Raw genomic sequence first — 22,451 nt, 5'->3', positions numbered from 1 at the left:
AATTACCTTACTAGTGTGTGAGATGAGTGCATTTGTATGGTAGTTTGAGCATTATTTTCATTGCCTTTCTTTGGGATTGGAATAAATACTGACCTTTTCCAATTCTGTGGCCACTGCTGAGTTTTCCAAATGTGGTGACATATTGAATGAAGCACTTTCACAGCATCATCTTTTAGGATTTGAAATAGCTCAACTGGAATTCCATCACCTTCACTAGTTTTGTTCATAGTGATGCTTCTTAAGGCCCACTTGACTTCGCATGTCAGGAAGTCTGGCTCTAGGTCGGTGATCACACCATCATTATTATCTGGGTTGTGAAGATCTTTTTTGTATAGTTCTTCAGTGTATTCTTGCCACCTCTTCTTAATATCTTCTGCTTCTGTTAGGTTCATACCATTTCTGTCCTTTATTGTGCCCATCTTTGCATGAAACATTCCCTTAGAAAGAATGAAGAAGACGGAACCAAAGCAAAAACAACACCCAGTAGTGTATATGACTGGTGATGGAAGTAAAGTCCAATGCTGTAAGAGCAATATTGCAAAGGAACTTGGAATGTTGGGTCCCTGAATCAAGGCACATTGGAAGTGGTCAAACAGGACATGGCAAGAGTGAACATCAACAATTTAGGAATCAGTGAACTAAAATGGACTGGAATGGGTTAATTTAACTCAGATGACCATTATATCTACTACTGTGGACAATAATCCCTTAGAAGAAATGGAGTAGCCATCATAGTTAACAAGAGTCTGAAATGCAGTAATTGGATGCAATCTCAAAAATGACAGGATGATCTCTGTCATTTCCAAGGTAAACCATTCAATATCACAGTAATCCAAGTCCATGCCCTGACCAGTAATGCTGAAGAAGCTGAAGTTGAACGGTTCTATGAAGACCTACAAGACTTTCTAGAACTAACACCCAAAAAAGATGTCTTTTTCATTATAGGGGACTGGAATGCAAAAGTAGGAAGTCAAGAAATACCTAGAGTAACAGGCAAATTTGGCCTTGGAGTACAGAATGAAGCAGGGCAAAGGCTACTAGAGTTTTGCCAAGAGAACGCACTGGTCATAGCAAACACCCTCTTCCAACAACACAAGAGAAGACTCTACACATGGACATCATCAGATGGTCAACACCAAAATCAGATTGACTACATTCTTTGCAGTCAAAGATGGAGAAGATCTATACAGTCAGCAAAAACAAAACGGGGAGCTGACTGTGGCTTAGATCATGAACTCCTTATTGCCAAATTCAGACTTAAACTGAAGAAAGTAGGGAAAACCACTAGACCATTCAGGTATGACATAAATCAAATCCCTCATGATACAGTGGAAGTGACAAATAGGTTCAAGGGATTAGATCTGATAGAGTACCTGAAGAACTATGGACAGAGGTTCATGACATTGTCTGGGAAGCAGGGGTCAAGACCATCCCCAAGGAAAATAAACGCAAAAAGGCAAAATGGTTGTCTGAGGAGGCCTTACAAATAGATGAGAATAGAAGAGAAGTGAAAGGCAAAGAAGAAAAGGAAAGATATACCCATTTGAATGCAGAGTTCCAAAGAATAGCAAGGAGAGACAAGAAAGGCTTCCTCAGCAAACAATGCAAAGAAATAGAGGAAAACAATAGAATGGGAAAGTCTAGAGATCTCTTCCAGAAAATTAGGGATAAGGGAACATTTCATGCAAAGATGGGCATAATAAAGGACAGAATTGATAGCGATAGTTTTTATTGAGAGTTGACTCTTTCAGGAACAATCCTGGTGATGTCACACACACACACACACACACACACACACACACTTTATTTATAATCTTAAATGTAGAGTAGGCATTTTCTATATTATTGTTTCCAGTTTTCTTTAGCCTGGCAGATAAAGTAAGGAAATGGTTAGGATCATGGACTTGGGGATCAGGGAGACCAGGTTGCAACTCCCAAGTTCAATCATTTGCCAGCTGCTTGACTTAAGGGAATGTATATAACCTTACAGAACATCCTTCAGAGAAGGGTCAGGGCTTCCCCGGTGTCTCAATGCTAAAGAATCTGCCTGCAATACAGGAGCCACAGAAGATGCAGGTTCCATCCTTAGGTCCCCTTGAAGATCCCCTGGAGAAGGGCATGGCAACCCACTCCAGTACTCTTGCCTGGAGAATCCCATGGACAGAGAAGCCTGGTGGGCTACAATCCACAGAGTGGCAGAGTCAGACATGACTGAAGCACTCGCATGCAGAGAAGGGTAATGAGGTTGAAAGGCGCTCTTGTAGATAAGACCCTTAGTATTAATATGTGGCATGAGTTAAGCCCTCTATAGATGTCCTGAAGAAGACCCAGAGGACAGAGGGCTTATCTAATTCATCTTTGCATCCTTAGTGCCTAGCATTCTGCCTGACCTCCAGGGGACACCCCTGACAAATTTGGGGGAGCAGTTCCTGCACTGCAGTGCAGATGGATATCCTGGAAAGATATGGCCCTGGGGACTCATGAGCTTCCTCAACCCCAATGTGTTCGTATATTCCCCACCTTTACTGAGAAAAGCATGAGGAATAACAATGTGATGCAGAGGAAGTCCTGCCTGTTGCCTTCTTGCTCCCCTCCGCCCCCACCACACACACACGGTAAAGGATGGACATGCTGGCTTTGACTTTGACACAAGCCAATTATTTTCCAGATCTTTGTGAACAGTGAATGAGATGTTCGTACTGTCAAATCACATTTCCCCACAGGCTGCCTTATTTCTTGGAACAGGGCGGGGGCTGGTACAGGCTGTGCATGGAATGTAAGCTTGGAGCCTGTATTTATTGTTAGCACTGGGCTCCCTGACCAAATCAGATGTCCAATTAGAGCTGCATATTGCAAAGTCTAGGCTGAAGAAAGAGCCAGCTGCCAATATGGCACCAGGAAGCAGTCCTTCTGGAGTTTCTGTAGACCAGCTGCCAGGCTGCCACCACCCATAAAAACTGGTTGGAAATTCAGGAATGTTGCTCTCGATTGCACTAGAAGATGCTGCATCTCAACTGTGGGACACGGGCTGTGATGCAAAGTGGTTTTCTCAGAAAAGTGTTGCCTTTGGACCTCTGTTCCATTTTTATGTTTTTTTTTTTTTTTTTTTACTTATTATTTACAGCTGTTCTGGGTCTTCACTGTGCATGTGAGGGCCTTCTGTAGTTGCGGTGAGCGGGAGCTACTCTTGGTAGCGGTGCAGTGCTTTCTTTTGTTGCAGAATATGGGCTCTAGGCACATGGGCTCAGCAGTCGTGGCACACAGGTTTTGTTGCTCCACGGCATGTGGAATCTTCCTGGACCAAGGGTTGAACTCGTGTCCCCTGCATTGGCAGGCTGATTCTCAACCACTAGCCCACCAGGGAAGTCCTTGGACCTCTGTCTCTTAAGATACAGGATCGGTTTGCAGGGTTTTTCAACAAGTTACTTGCATCTCAATAATACTCATGATGATGATGGTAATACTAATAACTGGGAAAAGTCTTGTCTCAGGGCCAACAAAACCCACTTGGGCCATGGTATTTTCCAAAGCCCCTCAGGGCTGGCTGGGATCTGCCTTGGTGAGAGCCCCTGCTAGGATGCCGGCGCTTTCTTGGACAGGGAGACCCCTTCTCCTCTCTGGGTGAGCTGCCTCTTTCTTCAGGCAGGCACACCAGAGAGGCCAGTAGGGTGAAAAGGGGGTGTGAGCTTGGTCCAGGGGGTGAGGCGGCAGGAATAAGAGGTCCTCCGAGGAGGAAGGAGGTGAGGCTGCCAGCACCCAGCTTCTGAAGAGGGGCAGTGGGGATGTGGGTGCTTGGACATCGGGAAGTCCGGGCTCTGCTTGCGCTGAGGCACCCAGCGGACCTGGACAAGTCATCTGTTTTACCCGGGAAAGCGGTTCCTGCCTGCGATGAGGATTCTCACAGACTCTTGCCCACTTTCCCTAGCTTTGGGATGAATTTTGGGGGTCTCCCAGAGGATCAGGCTGTAGCTTTGCAGCTAACGCGTGTTCACATTTACGGTGCCCCTTAGGTGTTAGCACTTAGCTACCAGGTCTGGGGAGGAACACAATTTTGTGGAAGGTGGGAAGTAATTTAGGACACGTTCCGCATAATGCAGGCTATTGGAGGGCCCCCAAATCTCAAAATAGGAAGGTACTCCGAGTCAGATTAAAGGGGCCTCCCCCAATGTGGGCAACTGGATACAGGGAGGGGGCAGGGTGGGGAGCTTCCAACACCGGGCTTGGTTTGAACACCACGAAGCTGTTCCCGACATCCGACATCCCGGGTCATCTGTTGGGCGTTAAGGAAGGAGGAGCTGAGAGCAACGAGCTGAGCGACCCGGGCTTCCAAGAGGAAGAGACAGTCAGCGCAGCGCAGGAGCAAAAATCCAGGAAGGACGGAGAGACCAGAAGAAGGAGGCTCCTCCTCCGCCCGCGTCCCCAGGTCCCTAAGTATGCCACGTGGGTGGGAGCGTGTCGCACACACCCACGCGCCCGCTGCCACAGTCCTCGCGTGTCCGGCCCGGCCCGGCCCAACCCGGCCCTTGTCCGCGCGCCTGCGGCGCCGGGTCTCCACGGGCCACGTCGCCGCCACCTGCTGCTGCAGCCCTAGCGAGGGGGAGGCGCATCTCCGCGGCGTCCCCCTCCCCATCCGCCCCGGCTCGGTGCGGGCTTTCCCCCACCCCGCCTCGTCCAGGCCCGGGCTGGAGGACGTCTTCCCCGGGGCCCCCTCCCCAGCGCAGAAGGGGAGGCGGAGGGAGGAGCTCCGGCCGCGGCCACCCGCCCTCCCCGCCCCGGAGCTCCCCTCCCCTCCCCTCCCCTTCGCTCGGTTGCCGCAGCCCCGCTAGTCGCGCGCGTCAGCGTGGGCTCCCCGGAGCGAGTCGCTAAGTAACGGGGGCTGGCTCCGCAGACCCCGGGCCGGGGAAACCCGCGCGCGCGTCGTCAGTAGCGGCGCCGCGGGCGGGGGGCGCACGGGCCCTCCCCCATCCGGGCCTGCGGACCCGGGCTGGCACGCCGCCCGCCTCCCCGGCTCCCTTAAACCCGCGCGGCCGGTCGCCGCCGAGGTGCCCCTCCCCTGCAGGGACCCCGACGCCGCCAGCCCTTCCCTCCTTCCCAGCCGGTGCGCACAGCTCCGCGCGCGGCAGGGTGGGCGCCCCGCGGCCGCGATCGCCGTCGTCGCCGGTAAGCCGCTCTCGGGGACCCGGGCCGGGGCGGGGGAGCGAGATGGAGGGGGTAGGGGGGAACGGCCGCCGGACCGGCCATGTGCTAAAGTTTCTGGGGCTCCGTGCCCCACCGGGCAGGCGCGCAGAGGCGGCCGCGCAGAGCCGGGCGCAGCGGCGCGGTGGGTGGGGCGGCGCGGTCCTGCCCCGGCCCGCCACCCCCGGACCCGCGGGGCGCAGCTCCGCGCGCACTCACGCTCTCTCTTTCTCTCTTTCCCTCCGCGCCGCCTCCCCGAGGTCCTCCTGCCGAGCCCCGCGCGGGGCATGAGGAGCCCCGGGGCGCCGCCCGGAGACAACCCGGCTGCGCGCACACCTTGCCAGCGGCGGACGGGGACATGAGCTGCGCGCACGGGGTCCGGCGCTCGGCGGCCAGCCCCAGCCGGCGGCGGCCAGCGGATCCGCGGTGCCCGGGAGAATGAGGCGGGAGCCGGCGGCCGCCTCCTGGTTCTCCACCTCCTCCTCCTCCTCCTCTTCGCCTTCCTCCGGCTCGGGCGCCCCGGGCTCCGGCCGGGCTGTGGCTCTGCTGCGTGCCCCGCGCGCCCCCCCGCCCGCCTCCGGATGCGCTGCTGGGTAAGCCAGGCCCTCCGCCACCGGAACAAAGCCCCTTTGCCTGGGACCCCGGAGGCTGCCTCTGAGCCCCTGCCCGGCCCCTACTCACCCAGAGCCTGCCCGGGGCGCTTCCGATTGAACCCCTGTATTCCATCATTCTCCAAGCCCTGCCTGGAGGCCGAACACTGCCTTCGAGACCTGGTGAATCCCTGGGCCATCAGGGAAGTGGATGTGGGCTTGACACGCAGGCAGGAGACCTGTTTGGTTGAAATAATGACATAGGCAACCTGGGTTCTGCCTCATCATTTGTGGGAAGGAGACGACTCATACATAGTGACCTGGAAAAGGGTGTCTAGGCTGTACAGGGTAGGGAGCCTCCAAACCACCCGAGGGAGTGGGTTCCCCTTCTTCTCTGGCTCAGATGAGGAAACTGAGGCCCAGGGAGGCTGACGACTTAATCAAGGTCACAGGGCCAGGGAGTGCAAACCAGGGATCGTCAACCAGGGAGCTCGTTACCCCGCTCCCTGGAGAGCTGATCCTTTGTAACAAACACACCTGTCCCAGCTCTCCTACTACCTGCTTTTGTCTGGAGTTGCTGCGCCTGTGTGAAAATACTTGTGCTGATGAGTATCTGCTCGGATGACATGAATCACTGGTGGCATGTACGTTTTCATCCCTCCCTCCGTCATGCACCCGCTCAGCCATAATGTGAACTGTGAGTGCTCGGCCCCTTCTGTTCAGGTGGGAGGAAGAGATGTTCCCCTGGGTGCTCCCTCTTTTATTCTTTTTCTCCCAGACATCTTAAAGGGGACAAAGGTGGGCCTGGGATCCTGCTGTGTGCCTCTTCTGTGCTGCATGTGCCTAGCACATGCTTGGCCTCAGAACTGAGTCCCGAACCTTTCTAAGGGTGAGGGCTCATCTAGGCTCTTGCCCCTGGTTGTGTAAGTCTTGGAGATGGTTACTTAACAGGCTGGTCCCAGATGGCCACGGTGTAGGAATCAGCCCTGTGGGAAATTTCATCTTGGCTCGTGTTTGCCAGCCCTCCTTGTCAGCAGAACTTCCCACAGCTCAATCCAGAAGAAAAGGAGAGGGGGTTTTCATGTAGATCGGAAGCCTTTGCTTGCTCCCAGCTCTCTGGTTTTGTCGCTTTTAACTGTCTGCTTAAGTGCACTCAGAGCGACCCTCAAGGGGGAAGCCGCACAGAGTCGTGTGGTCCTGATCTGAGTGGCTTGTTTAATCGGTTGAGTCAGCAGATGTTGGACTTCGTTGTCTACAGGACCTGGATGGTACTGGTGTCAGGCCAGGGAAGGGCCATCTGTTTCCCTGATAGTAAAATGTCAAGAGTCACACTGGATGAACCCTCAGATCCCTTCCGATGAAATGATTCTTCAAGAGGGAGGAGAGTGGGTCACAGGCCAGAGCTGGGGTGTGTGAACTGGTCAGACACCTGCATTTGGACGGATAGCTCCACACTGAATAGGTTGTTGATCTCCAAGAGGAGGACGTGGTGCCCGAGGGAGCTGCAGAATTCAGGTTGCATCCACAGGAGGTGAATCCTGGGCTGTGCTTTAGTGGATTATTTATTGGGCTAAAGCGTGATGGCTGTCAAACGTCCCAGGGTGCCAGATCGGGGTTATGGGGTAGGTTAGGCATTGCATTTGGAGAGATGACATTGATCTCTGAGAACTGATGAAATACAGTACATCGACTGGATGTCCAGCAGCTTGAAAGCAGCCAGCTGGTGAGCCTGCCTGTTCTTTCCAGAAGGAATCCATCATAGTTGCAAGGTAAAACCTTCTCCGACTAACCCAGTGATACCAGGAAATAAAGTGATTTTTAGATGCTCTTCTCTGCACTGTTTGCTGATTGTATTAGCGAATGGTGGAGCTTGCCTCAGCAGGTATTCAGAGAGTTTGTCACATGAAACGGGCCACAAGGCTGTTTAGACCCTGACTTAGTCTTTGCCTGTTGATTACAGCTAAATTCATCAACTTGACCTATGGGCCCTTAATGGAGTTGTCATAGGTCTTTTAAAGATCTGGATTAATGAACCTTTTAAAGTGTTACTGAATCTCCAATGAAGCAGGCATGTCCCACCTTTTTTCCCCAGAAACTAAGCTCCCAGTGGGTTTTATAACTGTTTGCTGTTCACAGAACCAGAGCAAAGCTTTTATTTTTGACAAGCTCGCAGGGTCTGTGAATGGCAAGTAATGCGTCTTGTGTGGGCATATTAATCTCCCACCATTGTGTGTTTTAGCGCCTCATGTTTAATGGGTGAGGTTTTGAATAAAAATGAATGCAGAGAAACAATTTTCATGAAGTTACTTTTGAAAATGATAATGTAATTATGAGAGAACAGTTTTTATGTCGTATATCATGCTGTTGCTTCCCAAAGCCAAGTTCCACAGGAAAATGTTACCCTTGTTCCTCATCTATAGTTTTAAATTCATCTGTTCTCTCTTTATTTTTTTTGCTTTTTTTTTTTTTTTAACCTTCCTGGTGGGAAAGTGTGCGATTGAGAACAAAATCTCCGTTTTCGATTCTGCTTTGTCTTAAACCCACTTCTTTTCCGGAAGATCTCTAAAGCGGACCTCTTCCACACCACACTTGTGATGGCCTCATGTTCAGATATATCTCAGTGCCTCATATTACTGTTGAGAGAGCAGAAGGGTCTTATCACCAATTAAATGACAACAAGATGTTTCCTCGTGAGTGTCCCATTTCTGACTGGAGTGTTTAGACCAGGAACTCTTGATCAGGGCTGATTAGCGCCTGCATTGTGTTAACGCAGTTTGGACACTGTGGTACTTATACAGGGTTAAGGATGTACATAGGTACCTATGTGGGGTGTAGAGAAAAGAAACATCTTCCAGAGGCCAGGAGACCCGGGATTTATTCTTGACTCTGTTGTTAATTGGCTTTGTGACCTTGGACGAGTCATCCCCATTCTCGGGGTCTTCATTTACACCCGTGCCGTGAGCGTGTATGTTTGTGTCTTTGTGTCCCTGGGCACGTGTGTATATTAGTGCCAGGGGGTCCCCTCCAACTCTAAGCCCGAAGAGTCCTCAGACTCTAGATGCAGCCGGTTATTAATAGCTCCAGAATGCTCTGTGCTTTAAGGTTACATAACGTTTCCTTATTAAACATCCGTATAAACAGTAAAGAACGGGTCATTATAAAAAATCGTATTGGTTATCCTAAGGGGGAGCGCTACCCTGAGTATGTGATGAAAGAACTTTTCATCTCCAAAACAGTGATGCCAGTTTCCCCATCAGGGCGCCTTGCAGGGTGGAGTCTCGGCACGCATCTTAGAGGGCTGAGCCGGGACCCTCTCTAGGGTCCCTGTGCCAGGAGCCGCAGGAGCCCTTACGTAATTTGGGTCCATGGAGTAGGAGAAGTGTCACATCTAACTGTAGAGGTTTCTCCGTAGTCTTTTTAGGCTGTTCCTGGAAGGTAGGAGGGAAAGTGTGTAATTACTGTTTGCAGTTGTTTTGAAAATGGAAAGTACTTTAATTAGAGCCTTGAATTCAGCTGAAGCTGAGAAATAGTTAGAAGTTCTTCGATTTGGCAGTGGTGTTTTTGCTAGGTTCCCTGGGCAGGCTGGCTTGTCACACTTAAGCAGTCTGCGGTCAGAGGTCAGCATTCCTAGTGAAGCTGCAATTGTTGTCAGATAAAGAGGGTGGAAGAAAGGAACCACCAGTCTTCACACATTGAATCCTCCCGACTCTGCTGCAAAGTAGATCTTATGAACCCCTGTTCTAGACTCAGAGCCCGGACTCCGAGAGCTGCAGTATGTCCCTCAGGTCACACAGTTACGGAGTGGCAGAAAAAAGCATGCTTTCAAGTGCTGGGGTCACCGCCCCACCCTTGCCCCTCAGACTTCATTTCCACCGGTGCTGCAGTGTGCCTGGAAACCAAGTTGTGTCTTTCTTGTCGAATTTCTAAATAGCACCATGTCACAGAGAGAGCATGTAGCTCTGATGTAGGTAACATGGGTGGTGGTGGGGGGAGCTATCTAGTTCTTGAAAGACTTCTGCATCCAAGATGTTGGATTTCTTTGAACTCTGTGTCAAATGTATTAGATTTGAAGGATAGTTAGAAATAAGTCGAGTGTTACCCTATAAAGTTTAGAGTTGGTGGTTCTTCTGGGGAAGCTAAAACAGCTCTGTAGGTCCCATGTCACCCTGGGAGCGATCACTGGCTGACACATGGGATATTTTGAAAGGCATTGCCAGCCTGCACCTCACAAAAAGGGACACGGACTAAAAGTTATGTAACAGAAGCTTCCTAAATGAGTGTGACTCTGGTTCCAGGATGCCACACGGGTTAATCCTCCCCCAGACAACAAAGGAGAGAAGGAAGTAGGAGGAACATATACAGGAACTTAACGGTCTACCTCCAGCTCTTAAGAATTTCCAGGACTTGGAGGAGGGAATGTCAGTTTCAAGAAATTTTCAAGCCCCGGAATAGAGATGCAGTCATAGCAGAAACTTGGTGGAGCCTGCAGAAGTCCACCCACATTAGTATAGCTGCTGCCGTCTTTGCTGATAGCTTCACAGATCTGGAAGAGTGTCATCCATACCCAGGACAGGAGATTCCAGAGTCCCGTCTGCAATGCACAAGTTTATAGATGCTAAAGGGAGCTCATTGAAATCACCCATCCTTACATTCTAGCAATGATACTCAAGCTGACTTTCTTCACCAGCAGTTTAAATTCCTTCCAGAACTGATTCTGGCCTTGCCCACATCAGAGCAGGTGATGTCTTAACAAAAAAGACCCTCCCTCCATCGCCTCTGGATTCCTAAACAGCTTATGTGCCAAGAGCTTCGAGTTTTGTGATAGGTGATTAATGAGAAAAAGCAGAGAGAATGAGTTGAAAAACTTGGTTGTGATTCATCTGTCATTGGTAAAGTACCAAAATGTCTTAGCAGCCAGCACAGTGTTTTGGATTTGGTGAACTAGAAATTGCATAACTTGTCCCCAGTGAGACCAACAGAGATTTTACCTTTTGCACCCAAACCTTGAGTGAACAGATTCCTGGTAGCTTCAGTTCTGGGCCAGAATTTTAGTACTTGTGGTTATTCAGTGACAGAGAATGCAAAAATGGCCGTACAGAGGCTTTGGAGGGTGAGGCAAGAAGGCAGTAAAGCCCCTGGCCTCTGATTGGTGGTTCCTATGAGCAGTTACTTGGGGCCCAGTAAGTAGAAATGATTTAACATCCATGTCCAGCATCGAGAATCACAGAATAAATTTACTCGAGAATTCTAGATGTCTCATGCCATCTTCGTATGTGACCTATGACAAGTGTAAATGAAATCTTACATGGGGTTAAAAAACCTGCACCTTTGCAAACCCTTCTGGTAGACTTTGACGACTTGTCTTAGTATTTTCTAGGCTGAATGCTTCTGCACTCAGCATCGTTGAAACCAGAATCACAGCTCAGATAGGGTGTTGGGGAGGGTCTGTGTATTCTCACTTGCTTCAGTTTCTTAATAAACTGTGATGAGCCACTCTGTATGCCTCATTTAGCACCTCCAAGCAGAAGCACACATAAGGAATGCCCAGGGCTTCCTGTTTTTTCGTCATCCCAGCTTTTGAGCCTGTATCTGCTAATATAGTCTGGGAGCCTGACCAAGACTGTCTCATTCTGTCACAGATAAACCACGCAAGTCACATTGGCCTCAACATGAGCCTCCTTCCCCACTGAAAGAGTCTTGATTTTTTTTAAATTCAGAAGCTAGATGATAATGATAGTCACCATCTTTTAATGATTGATATTGACAAGTCTCCTCTTTGCCTTGAGAGCATCATGCCTAAACTGGAAACAGTTTATGAGCACATGTTCCTGTTAACTTGGTGAGAGGGCTGTAATGAAAACTTCTAAGAGAGTTAGCCTGGCTTTGCAGTGTTAAACTCTAAAGAGAGACATGGAAGCCTGCATTCTCTACCTGGAAGGCAGGAGTGGAAGGATACACTTGTTCACTATAAGGGAAGACTGAGGCTTTTCACAGTTTTACCAAAATAACACGGGTCTGAAAATCTCTGTAGCTGCTGAGGTTGCTTCTCCAGGGGGGCTGGTTGTCCTTGGCCTGCTCCAGGACATCTCTGTGAAGTTGGAGAGCTGCTCTGTCCATCTGTCCAGGAGTGGTGCTGTCTTCTCCATCCTCTGTGCCTCTCTGGTCTTGCTTGATCACTGAGATCCGCCCCCATCATTCTCCCATCGGGACAGGTGTTGATCATCAATGGCTGAACAAAGATCTGTTGTACACCAGCTCTGTCTAGGCACTGCTGGGCATCGGGGCCAGACTGGTAGATGATGGACAGCTGCAGGATATCTGTGCATGGATCCTGTAGGCCTGGGAGGGCACCCCTGCCCATCTGCAGGGGAGCAAGGAGGCCAGTGAGGAGGGCCCAGCCTGGGAGTCAGGGGGCCTGCTTGTCAGCCCGGCTCCCTCTGTCATCTCACCTGGACACCTGGGAACAAGCCTCCATCCCACTTCGACCCTCCCCTGGCTGTCAAGTTCAAGGACTGAGTCATAATGTAGGGTTTTTCCCAAGTGGGATACAGGGGCCACTTCCATGAAAGCATCTGGGGAGCTTACAGATGCTTACAAATACAGATTCCTGGGCCTTGTTGTGGACCTACTGAGTCCGAGCCTCCGACGGTGGGGACCCAGAATCTGTATTTTTAGCACCTTCCTTTAATTCCTATCTCAGGAGCAATAAGCCAGTGAGAAACCCTGGCTCTTGCAGGTAGTTGATCACTCATGCCCTTTCCTGCCGCCAAACACCTAGAATACGGTGCCTGACTCATGCTGACCTGTCTCTCCACCTCCATCCTGGCCGCTCTCATCTCTCTCGGAACCTTTTGTTCTGCTCCCCCACCACCCTCGACAGTTTGTTTTCCAGCGGCCCCCAGAGGGAGCCTTCTAAAGGATCGCAGTCTTCTCTGCTCGGAGCTTGCCAGTGTCCCCGAGAGCATTGACAGGGACGGTGTCCAGGGCCCTGCATGACCTGGCCCTGTGTCGGGCCCTGCCTGCCCCCGCCCCTTGCTTCTCCGCTTCTAGCCGCATACCGGCTTCCATGCTGTTCCTGAAACCCTCACAGCTGCCCGCAGCCCTGTCACTCTCCAGGAGCCCACGGGACCTGGGGGCTGGGTAAGAAGGGGGCTCAGCTGGTGGGGAGCAGCCCTGATGAGCTGCCATGCTCCGGGCCCCCACGGCTTTGAAACCTTGTCCAGGTGACGCTGTCACGCTCACAGGGCCAGTCTCAGCTTCCAAGCCCTCTGCCATGTCAAGTTGTTTTAGAAGCAGCCCTTTAACTCAGAGCACTGTATTACAGGGTGATTCTTTATCGGATGGTATCATTGAAGTGGGTCTGGAGTTCTCTTCCAGAGGAATTTTTCTAGAAATACCCTGAGTCCATTCCTTCCACTGGGCGAGATGTTTCTTTGGCCACAGTTAATCCCGGGGGGGCAGGGGGTGGGTCTGCTGTCCCTCCTTCTCTTCCTTCCAGAAGCACGCCCAGAGCACCAGCTTTGTCCAAGCATCATTGCAGGCCCCCCCATACACGGGAGATGCAGCGGCTCTGGTGTCTGCTTGCTTTCGTCTCTAACTCTGGCTCTTGCTTTCATGCAGATGGAACAGTGAGGCCTGGGCTGGAGTCCTCTGGCCTCTGTCTTCCACCATGGAAGAGATGGAAGGTTTATCAGAGTGGCTTTCTTGGGGCCTGTGTGAAGCAAACCGCACTCAGAAATACTGTGTGCTGAATAGGAGGGAAAGATGGACCACTTTGTAAGATGTGTCTCCAAGCAGAGCTGAGTGCGTGACCTGGTATAGAAATGGAAGACATAAAGATGATCTTACATGAGTCAACACATAACGTTAATTCAGGGTCCCTTGAAGCCAGTCTGCCTGGCAGTATATTGTTTGAAAAAGGCCATGCAAACCTCAGACCCTTCTGGGTCCTGCCCATGGTACGTGCTTTTCCTTGAATCTCATGGAGAAGGAAGGATGTTCACTCTTAGCATCCGCCTTGCACTTCCCTGCAGTGGACACGTGGACCAGGCTATGACTTAAGAGCCCATCAGGAAGGATGGTGTGGGGATGGAGACAGGCAAGATGCTCTTTGTCTTCAGGAGACTCAGAGACAGTTGGGGTAACGTGTGACTACCTGTAACTAATTAGAGTGGTTGATGTGCCCTGAGAAGGCAGAGGTGGGTCTAGATGGGGGAAGGTGGGGGGGCGGCGCATTTGCCATGAGTCTTGAGAGACAAGTAGGGATTTGTCAAGCAAAGACGAAGGCCAGAGGCATTCCAGGCGGGAGGGAGGAGGAGAGCAGAGGTGCAGGGGCTGGGCGGTTGCAGGTGGGTGAGCAGGTGGTGAAAGGCTGTAGCATCGGGATGCAGGAGCACAGGTGAGTCAGTCCTGGCCCCGTGGGAGTGTGTCTGGAAGGCTGGGTCTCACAGGTGATGGGAGCCATGGGAAGTGCTTGAGCGAGGGTGTGGCTTTTAACAAGATAGCTGGTGATCCTGTTCCATGCACCCTTTTTAAAGTCTATATTACAATGAAGGTGTGTAGAACACACCAGTGCATAACAAGGTATCTGGTGATCCTGTTTCATGCGCCCTTTGTAAAGTCTATATTACAGTGAAGGTGTGTAGAACACACAGACATATAAAAAGAAGACATTGTCCCTGCGGGACGAGTGTGACTGGGTGAGCGTGACTGTGACCTGCACCCTGCCACTGCTCTGTATCTGTTGAGGGATAGACACAGTCTGGCCCCACTGCCCAGACCCCAGCTCCACCGACCCTGCTGGACTCCGAGGGAGCGCAAGGTAGCCGCTGACTGCGGCCCTCGCTGCCCAGTCATCGTGGCCTCTGGCCAACAGGAAATGGAGCGGGCAGTGTCCCAGCCTGATTCACTGAGCCGTGGGTCTCCCCGTGCCTCTGCAAGCACATTCAGGCTGCTCCTGGCCTAAAAACGATGCTCCCAGATCTACATCCACAGCTGAGAGAATTCAGGGCGTGCATTCACCGGCCGGCCTCCCTGAGCTCCCCCAGCGACAGATTTGATGCATGGGAAGAGGGTCAGTGTCAGGAACCCAAGCCCGTGCCTGTCTAATCGTTAGCCTTGAAATTGGCATCCTTGGCAGGACGGGTGACTTCCGCAGAGCTGGTGGGGTGGGCATAAGGCAGAGGGTCCCAGGGGTCACTAGTGAATATGGTTATGCCACTTCCATCCTCCACCTTTCTGTTGCTAAGAGAAGCAGAGGGAAATACAGAGCGTGTCCTGTAGGCCAGCAGGCAAATTCTTAGCTATTTCTGGGGAGTTTGGCCCTGGAAAAAGAGCCTTCCCGAGGGCAGGCTGACTGCCAGATCATGCCAAGGGCAGAGCAGCATGGGCAGTTTGAAGAACTGCTCTCCGCTGGCAAGCTCACTGTCCGAGAATTTGGGCTGGGGGAAGGGACACAGCTCCACCTTCTCAAAGGCCCCATTTGTAGGTCAAGAAATAGAGGCCCAGAGAGTTGAAGTAACGGGCCCAAGGTCACACAGTGGGACTGGAGCCCAGCAGGGCATCAAATCAGTCTGGAGCCGGTCATGATCTTTGAAGTTGGCCAGTGCCCAGGGTTGGCGCAAGTCCACTTGGAAATGGACAGTTTGTACTCACTGTGTTGCCCCCAACCAGTCACAAAGGATGTGGCCTTCTCCTTGCTCTGTGGCCTTTCCTCTTGGAAGCCAGGCCCAGAGTCAGGGTTCTGGGCAACCACAGTTGGAGGGGGCTGGAAGTGAGCCCCTAAGTCTCTGGCCCTTTTGTGCTTCATTGCAGTTCTGCAGCTTGTGTGGATATGTGACTTGAGAGAATGGTATCAGAGCAAATTAGAATGCTTCTCAGGATCTGGGCATGCGTAGCACTGAGGCTGCGGTCTGTTTGGAGCTCAGGGTATCCGGAAAAGCCCCATCAGTCATCCAGGAAATCCTGCCGCCCAGATTCTCCAAGTTCTTTGGATGTACCCGAGTTTAGTCCAAAGCACCCTTGGTATCCCCATCTGTGTCTCTGTTCCTGCGTGTCCAGCACCATGGACAGAGTTCGCTTAGCGTTGGAGTGACTCCAGGCCTCTTAGGGGCTGAGTGAGGGGTGCTGTGTGGAAAGGGGCTCGTTTGATGAGCTTCTGTAGCAAGCCGGCTCTCCCGGCTGTGTTTCGCCTTATCAAGTAGGTGCTCCCAAATGCGTGAGAGCTGATTGATGGCAGTACTGCCGGCTGACTTCACAACAGTAAAACCTTCAAGGCTTTATTAGGCAGATATATAAGTACAGTTCCCGTTCATAAAATGCATCCGTCACAGCCCTCAGGAACGTGAAGGAATTGTTTGCAAACTTTGCCAGGTTATTACCCCCAAACTTGTTTGAATATATGTATTAGATAAATAATCTTGGGAGGCCCGTGTGTTATGGCAGTTTGGGACAGAGGTAATCTACCTGCTGGCAAGTTTCACAGGTTTCACTGCCTTATTTATACTTATTTTTAACGAAAGAAGAGAGCAGAGCTAAAAAATATTATCCTCTTGTGGAGGGAGGCTAAATGTTTCGGAAAATGTCTGAGTGCCATGCAGATAGGCAGGGTGATTATTTTGAAGATGTTTCGAATGTCTGACTTTAGTCCCTCTGCTTTTCTGGTCAACGACCTAGCCCCTCCCAGATGGGAATGGCAGTTCTTCAGTGAGATTTTTTTTTTTAAAGTGCCTTTTGCAAAACTTTATCTGCGTAGTTGTTTATGGCTGTGCTGGGTCTTCATTGCTGCACGGGGCCTTTCTCTAGTTGCGGCGAGTGGGGGCGGTTCTCTCGTTGCGGTGCTCAGGCTTCTCACTGGTGTGGCTTCTTTTGTTGCGGAGCACAGGCTTTAGGAGTGTGGCTCTGGTTGTGGAATACAGGCTTGGTTGTCCCATGGCACGTGGGATCTTCCTGGATCAGAAATGGAACCCATGTCCCCTGCATTGGCGGGCGGATTCTTCACCATTGGACCAGCGGGGAAGTCCCATCAATGAGATTTTTGAGTCCTGTCACAGCCTCTTCCAGGGGGCAGGCGTGTTTTAGTTGAACCTGTTTTCAGAGTCAAACCATGCGGCATCTAAGTCACTGTGTGTGCAGTTTGCTTTAGTCTCTTCAAGCCCTGTTTCTCTTCCGTACAATGGTTGTAACAATAATAATCATAGCTTTTACATACTAGGTGCTTAGTCTCGGTGGAGACTGTGCTAAATGCCTTTCCATGGACTATTTCATCTGAGCAGCAGCTCAAGAAAGCAGTTACTTTTCTCATTCCCATTTTACAGATGGGGAAACTAAGGCTTAGAGATTGCTGCCTATGGTGGCTTTTTAAACACTAGGCATCCTTTATTTTTGCTTAGGAGTCTAGGGGCCGCCTGGGCTCAGCTAGATGGTTCTTGCTGAAGGCCTCATGTGAGACTGCAGTCAGGCTGTGGCTATGGCTGGAACCATCCAGAAGCTTCCTCACTTCCATGCGTGGCCCTGGGCCAGGAGGATGCACACAGCTTGGGGGTATGGGGGAGGGGCTGGCACAGCTGAGGCTCCTTGGATCTCTGGGCAGTCCCTCCACATGGTCTGCAAGGCAGGCCAGGCCAGCTGGGACTTCCTACACTGTGGCTCAGGGCTCCAGTGCGCATGTCCCAAGAGGGCGCCGAGGGGTGGGAGGGCTGTCTGTATCTCCCTTTTATGGTCTGGGAACTCACACCGTCACTTCTGGCGTAAGCTGTCCCTTAGAAGCAAATCACTAAGGCTGTCCACACGGGGCCCTGTTGGAGGGAATTACGTTGGGGAACTTGGGACACGTTTTAAGCCACCGTGGAGAGCGTGGGTGGCTTCTACAGGTGGTGGTCTGTGGTCGGCGGCCAAGTGGGGTGTGACTCAGGCGATCGGACCCTGAGCACATCTGGTCATTCTGCTGACATTTTCAAACACTGACCACCTCGCTCTGCAGGAAACTGGAGCTCCCTAAAGCCCTGCACCCTCCCGTCTGCCTTCTAGGCATCTTCCCTGAAGATGCACACAAAGCTGCTAAGAGTCTGATGTCTGCTCTTTGATTCAGAGAGGCGTTGGTGCAGACCACGTGTCATCACCCCTCCTCGCCGCCTCTTTCATCCCCTCACCTCCTCTCCCCTGCACACAGGCCTTCTGCTCATTTTCACCAGCTCTTTTGCCTCCATGGGCCTTTCCGCCTCAAAAAGTATTAAAAGTTGTATCTCGTGATTGAATTAATGTCACAAGGAATACTTTTATATTATATATTGTAACATTTTCTTCTAAATACAAAGTGCATTTTTTTTTCCTTCTCGCTTTAAAAGAGATGGAAACATGTTCATGGGTCCCGAGCCCTCTGCTCGCTGCATCTCGTGGAGAAGTCAGACCTGCCTGCACCCCCTTCCCTGCCTCCTTTCTCTCCCGACCCCCGCCCTCCCTCCCCTCCGTTTCCTCTGACTCTCTCTTCTCCCCACACCTGCCCTACTTCTCACTCGATTCCGGTCCCCGCTCTGCAGGCCATTCTCCTCCCTTGGACCATGATGCCCTAGGTTCTTGTCTTACATCCTCTGGGCTGGAACCAGGACTGAGAACAGAACATTTCCGATGACTCTGGGCCATCTCTTTCACGTGGTCCTTCACTGGGGATGGGTCTTGCTTGTGAGAAGGGACTCGGCAGGGGCTTCTTCCCCATAAGCCCACGAGCAGTCACACCTGTCTGGTTCTGTTTTCTGGTTTTCTCACTTCTTGTTTTCCCGAAAGATTTGGAGAGGTAACATCACAGAGAGATGACTTCTCTCAGGGCTGTTCCCGGGGAAGTCCTGCGTCTTGATTGGCACATGGGGTGGCGGGAATCAGACACCGCCCGCCCCACCCCTAGCAGGTTTATCATTATCCTGCCATCCACCCAGAGATTTTTCATTGAGCAACTGCTCTGTCCCAATAGGACCCACCCGGTGTCTGCCTTCATGGAACCCAGAGGGGTGGAGGACGGAAAAATCAACACATGAATTATTATAAGCCCTAGGAGATTGTGGATAAGGAATCGGCATGTCCTGGAGACCGAAACAAGAAGTGCAGTCTGGCTTCACAAAGGAGAAACAGTCACAGAAAAATCATCAGTTGTCAGGACGTCTCCCTTCCCCCCGTCAGGAGCCTGGGGTCTCACCATCTGGTACCTCCCTCCTACTCACATTTCTCAACTCTGGCTTCCTCTTCTGTTCCTCTGAGCTTATGGCTCAATAGTGGTCATCCCCAAGTGGTAGCCTTAGCCCTATATCAACATGATTCTCACAACTCACTCCCTCTCCTTAGGGGCCAAGATTCCCAGGAGAGAGTCTTGAGTGGCCTGGCCTGGGGGTGGGAGGCTTCTGATCTAAGCATCTGTGGCTGGGCCACTGGGGTCATGTGCCGGGGAGAGCTGTCTGTCCTTACATGTAACTGGGATGGTTCCCCAGGAAGCGCATGCAGAGGGGAGGTTTCACTTCCCCATTTCATGGTTTAGAATTGCAGTTGCCAGCCTTTTGATGTCCATAGGTGGGGAAATTTGTTTAATCAAGGAATCAGCATGAGATTGCCAAATTCTGATCTGCTCCTTGTTACCATCCTCAGTTGATGAATACTAAGAAAAAAAATAGGAAGACTCTACTGTTGGAATTTCCAAAGAGTATTTATTTTTTATTAATTCACTTAATTAAATCTAATTAATTAACCAAAAAACATGCAGTGTTCTTTTTTTTTTTTCTTTCTTCATTTTGCCAAAGACAGCTAAGATCTTGGTCTCCTTAATGCCCCTGGGTCCCCCTTATCTTGTTTGTGGACTCACACTGGGGACCCGCGGGCATTAAGGAGCCTCTAGAGGTCACTTGAAAGTGAAAAAAAGTGAAAGTGTTAGTCACTCGGTTGTGTCTGACTCTTTATGACCCCATGGACTATAACCTGCCAATCTCTTTTGTCCTTGGAACGCTCCAGGCAAGAATACTAAAGTGGGTTGCCATTCCTTTCTCCAGGAGATCTTTCCGACCCAGGGATCGAACTTGCCTCTCCTGAATTGCAGGCAGATTCTTTACCACTGAGCTACCAGGGCAGCCTCAGAGGTCATTTAATGATACTGACATGTGCTGGCGCTGGGCTCAGAGCCAGACATTCACGGTTTAATTCCGAGCCTCCCGTAGTCAGAGCTATTGCCTCCACCTTGTGCGATGGAGGAAATGAAGCTCAAAGCCTTGTCCAGAGTGGCACGGGTGGTACGGAAAGGAGTGAGATTTGATTCTAGGTATTGACTCCTTAAAAAGAGTCTTTTTGGGTGAAGATGACGGTCCCATCTAGAACGAGGTAAGCGTGTGATATAAGTGAACTAGTACAATGAACACGCTGCTCAGAGATGAACAGAGCTGCCCTGGAAATCTCCCCGAAGACGTGTTTACTTAGTCAGCCCTTGAAGGATGAGAAGGAAGCATTGGCCCAAGGAAGGAAGGATGCTCCCCAGGTGGGGGATGGACGCAGGAATGTGGACACAGGTCTGGGAGAGCCTGGAGAACCATGACAGTCAGAGCCCGCCCAGCGCGGGGTGCCCAAAAGTGACACCAACCAGTCTGTGATTTAGAAAGACAGCCCGATTGGTAACGTGGAGGTGGAAGCAACATTTGCAAACGAGAAATCCTTGCTGGAAAACACTTTTAAATAGAGCAAATGTTTTCCGTATGCAGAGACACTCAAATGAGTCAACTGATTTTTGAAAATGCATTCTGGTGAGAAAGCCATACTGAGGTTCACTTCCCTAGAGGGCAGCCTTGAGAGAAATGTCGACTTGGAACATTAATTCCCTTCTTGGAGAAAACCACTGGCTTTTAGAACAACTTCCACTTTCTTCCATGTTGTTGTTACTGTTCTGTCGCTAAGCTGTGCCCTACTCTTTTGCAACCCCATGGACTGCAGCACTCCAGGCTTCCCTGTCCTTCACCGTCTCCTGGAGTTTGCTCAAGCTCATGTCCATTGAGTTAGTGATGCCATCCAACAGTCTCATCCTCTGACTCTCCCTTCTCCTCCTGCCCTCAATCTTTCGCAGCATCAGGGTCTTTTCCAGTGAGTCAGCTGTTCACATCAGGTGGCCAAAGGATTGGAGCTTCAGCTTCAGCATCATCTTTTCAGTGCATATTCAGGGTTTATTTCCTTTAGGATGAACTAGTTTGATCTCCTTGCTATCCAAGGGACTCTCAAGAGTCCAGCACCACAGTTTGAAAGCATCAATTCTTCGGCACTCAGCCTTCTTTATGGTCCAACTCTCACATCTGTACATGAATACTGGAAAACCCATAGCTTTGACTATATGGACCTTTGTCAACGAGGTGATGTCTCTGCTTTTTAATACACTGTCTAGGTTTGTCATAGCTCTCCCATGAGAGTCTTGTAATTCATACAACCATTTTGTTCATAAAGCCCATCTCGGGCCCATTTGAATTTTGCAGCTCTTTGGGTGGATGGGTGTAGCTTAATGGCCTGAAATGACAGGTGATGAAAAAGGCTCAGACTGCCTTGGGAGCATGCCCAGAGGGTCACACGGGTGGAGCAGGAACGTGGACCAGGGTCTCTGTGCTGCCAGGTCTTAACGCCACAGATGACTTCTACCACGTTCACGGCCCTGTGATTATGCACAGCACCTGCACGTGGGCAGGGCTTTTTGATCTGGCTGCTCCTTTGTCCCGTATCCTTGCTGAGTGCTTAGTTTCCTGGGCTGTAGTAACAATAGCGCAAGCTAGATGGCTTAAAACAACAGAAATGCATTCTGGAGGCCAGAAGTCTGAAATTGAGGTGTCAGCTGGGCCATGCTCCCTTTGAAGATTTTAGGAAAAAACCTTGCCTTTGCCTCTTGCAAAGGCAGATTTCTCGTGACTGCTGGCAATCCTTGGTGGTGTTTGTCCTATAGCTGCATCATTCCAGTGTCTGCCTCCATCCCATGACGTTCTTCCTGTGTACCTGTACACACCAAGAGTGTCTCTGTACCAAATGCTCTGTTTTCTCTTATAAAGACACCAGGCATTGGATATACCCTAACCAATATAGAGGCCTCCCTGCTGGCTCAAGTGGTAAAGAATCTTCCTGCCAATGCAGGAGACGCAGGTTTGATCCCTAGGTTGGGAAGATCCCCTGGAGAAGGAAATGGCAACCCATTCCAGTATTTTTAATTGGAGAATCCCATGGCCAGAGGAGCCTGGTGGGCTCTAGCCCGTGGGGTCACAAAGAGTGGGACACGACTCAGTGACTAAGCAACAACAGTCCAGTATGGCCTCATCCTAACCTGGGTACATCTCCAGAGACCCAAATAAGGTCACGGGTACCGGTGGTCAGGACTTGAACTTGTTTTGTTGAATTGTATCTTTTGGGGGAACAAAACGCACCCCATCTTCTGAGAGACTGCCTGGGTGGCGGGGTCTCTAGTGGACTATGTCTTCAACCAGAAGGTTCTATGAGTTGTCATTTATCTCTGGCCCAAGGGTGGGGTCTCACCTGTCCCCTTTTCAGGTTGACTTGGCACATACTCCTGGAGAGTCCTCTGGCTTCTGTGTTATGATCGGGCGAGAAGTCAGCTGCTGCCAGCTTAGAGCTCATGGGGACGGGCTGTGCCTTGTGGGCATCTGTGTGGGATGCTGCCAAAGCCTGGATGCAGTG

At 50.9% G+C, this 22,451-nt stretch overlaps 1 protein-coding gene across 1 annotated transcript in view; it reads left to right on the top strand.

The window, feature by feature from the left end:
* The first annotated feature begins 4,346 nt into the window (after positions 1-4,346).
* TUNAR (transmembrane neural differentiation associated intracellular calcium regulator) overlaps positions 4,347-22,451 on the top strand; it is a 54,192-nt gene continuing 36,087 nt past the window's right edge. The window contains exons 1-2 of the mRNA XM_070477881.1: positions 4,347-5,160; positions 5,436-5,768. Coding sequence (XP_070333982.1) covers positions 5,757-5,768 — 12 coding nt within the window. The 5' untranslated portion in view covers positions 4,347-5,160; positions 5,436-5,756. The remainder of the gene's footprint in view (positions 5,161-5,435; positions 5,769-22,451) is intronic.

The sequence above is a fragment of the Odocoileus virginianus genome, chromosome 16 (genome assembly GCF_023699985.2).
Source record: "Odocoileus virginianus isolate 20LAN1187 ecotype Illinois chromosome 16, Ovbor_1.2, whole genome shotgun sequence".
Lineage (NCBI taxonomy): Eukaryota > Metazoa > Chordata > Mammalia > Artiodactyla > Cervidae > Odocoileus > Odocoileus virginianus.
This window is presented reverse-complemented; position numbering and strand designations above follow the sequence as displayed.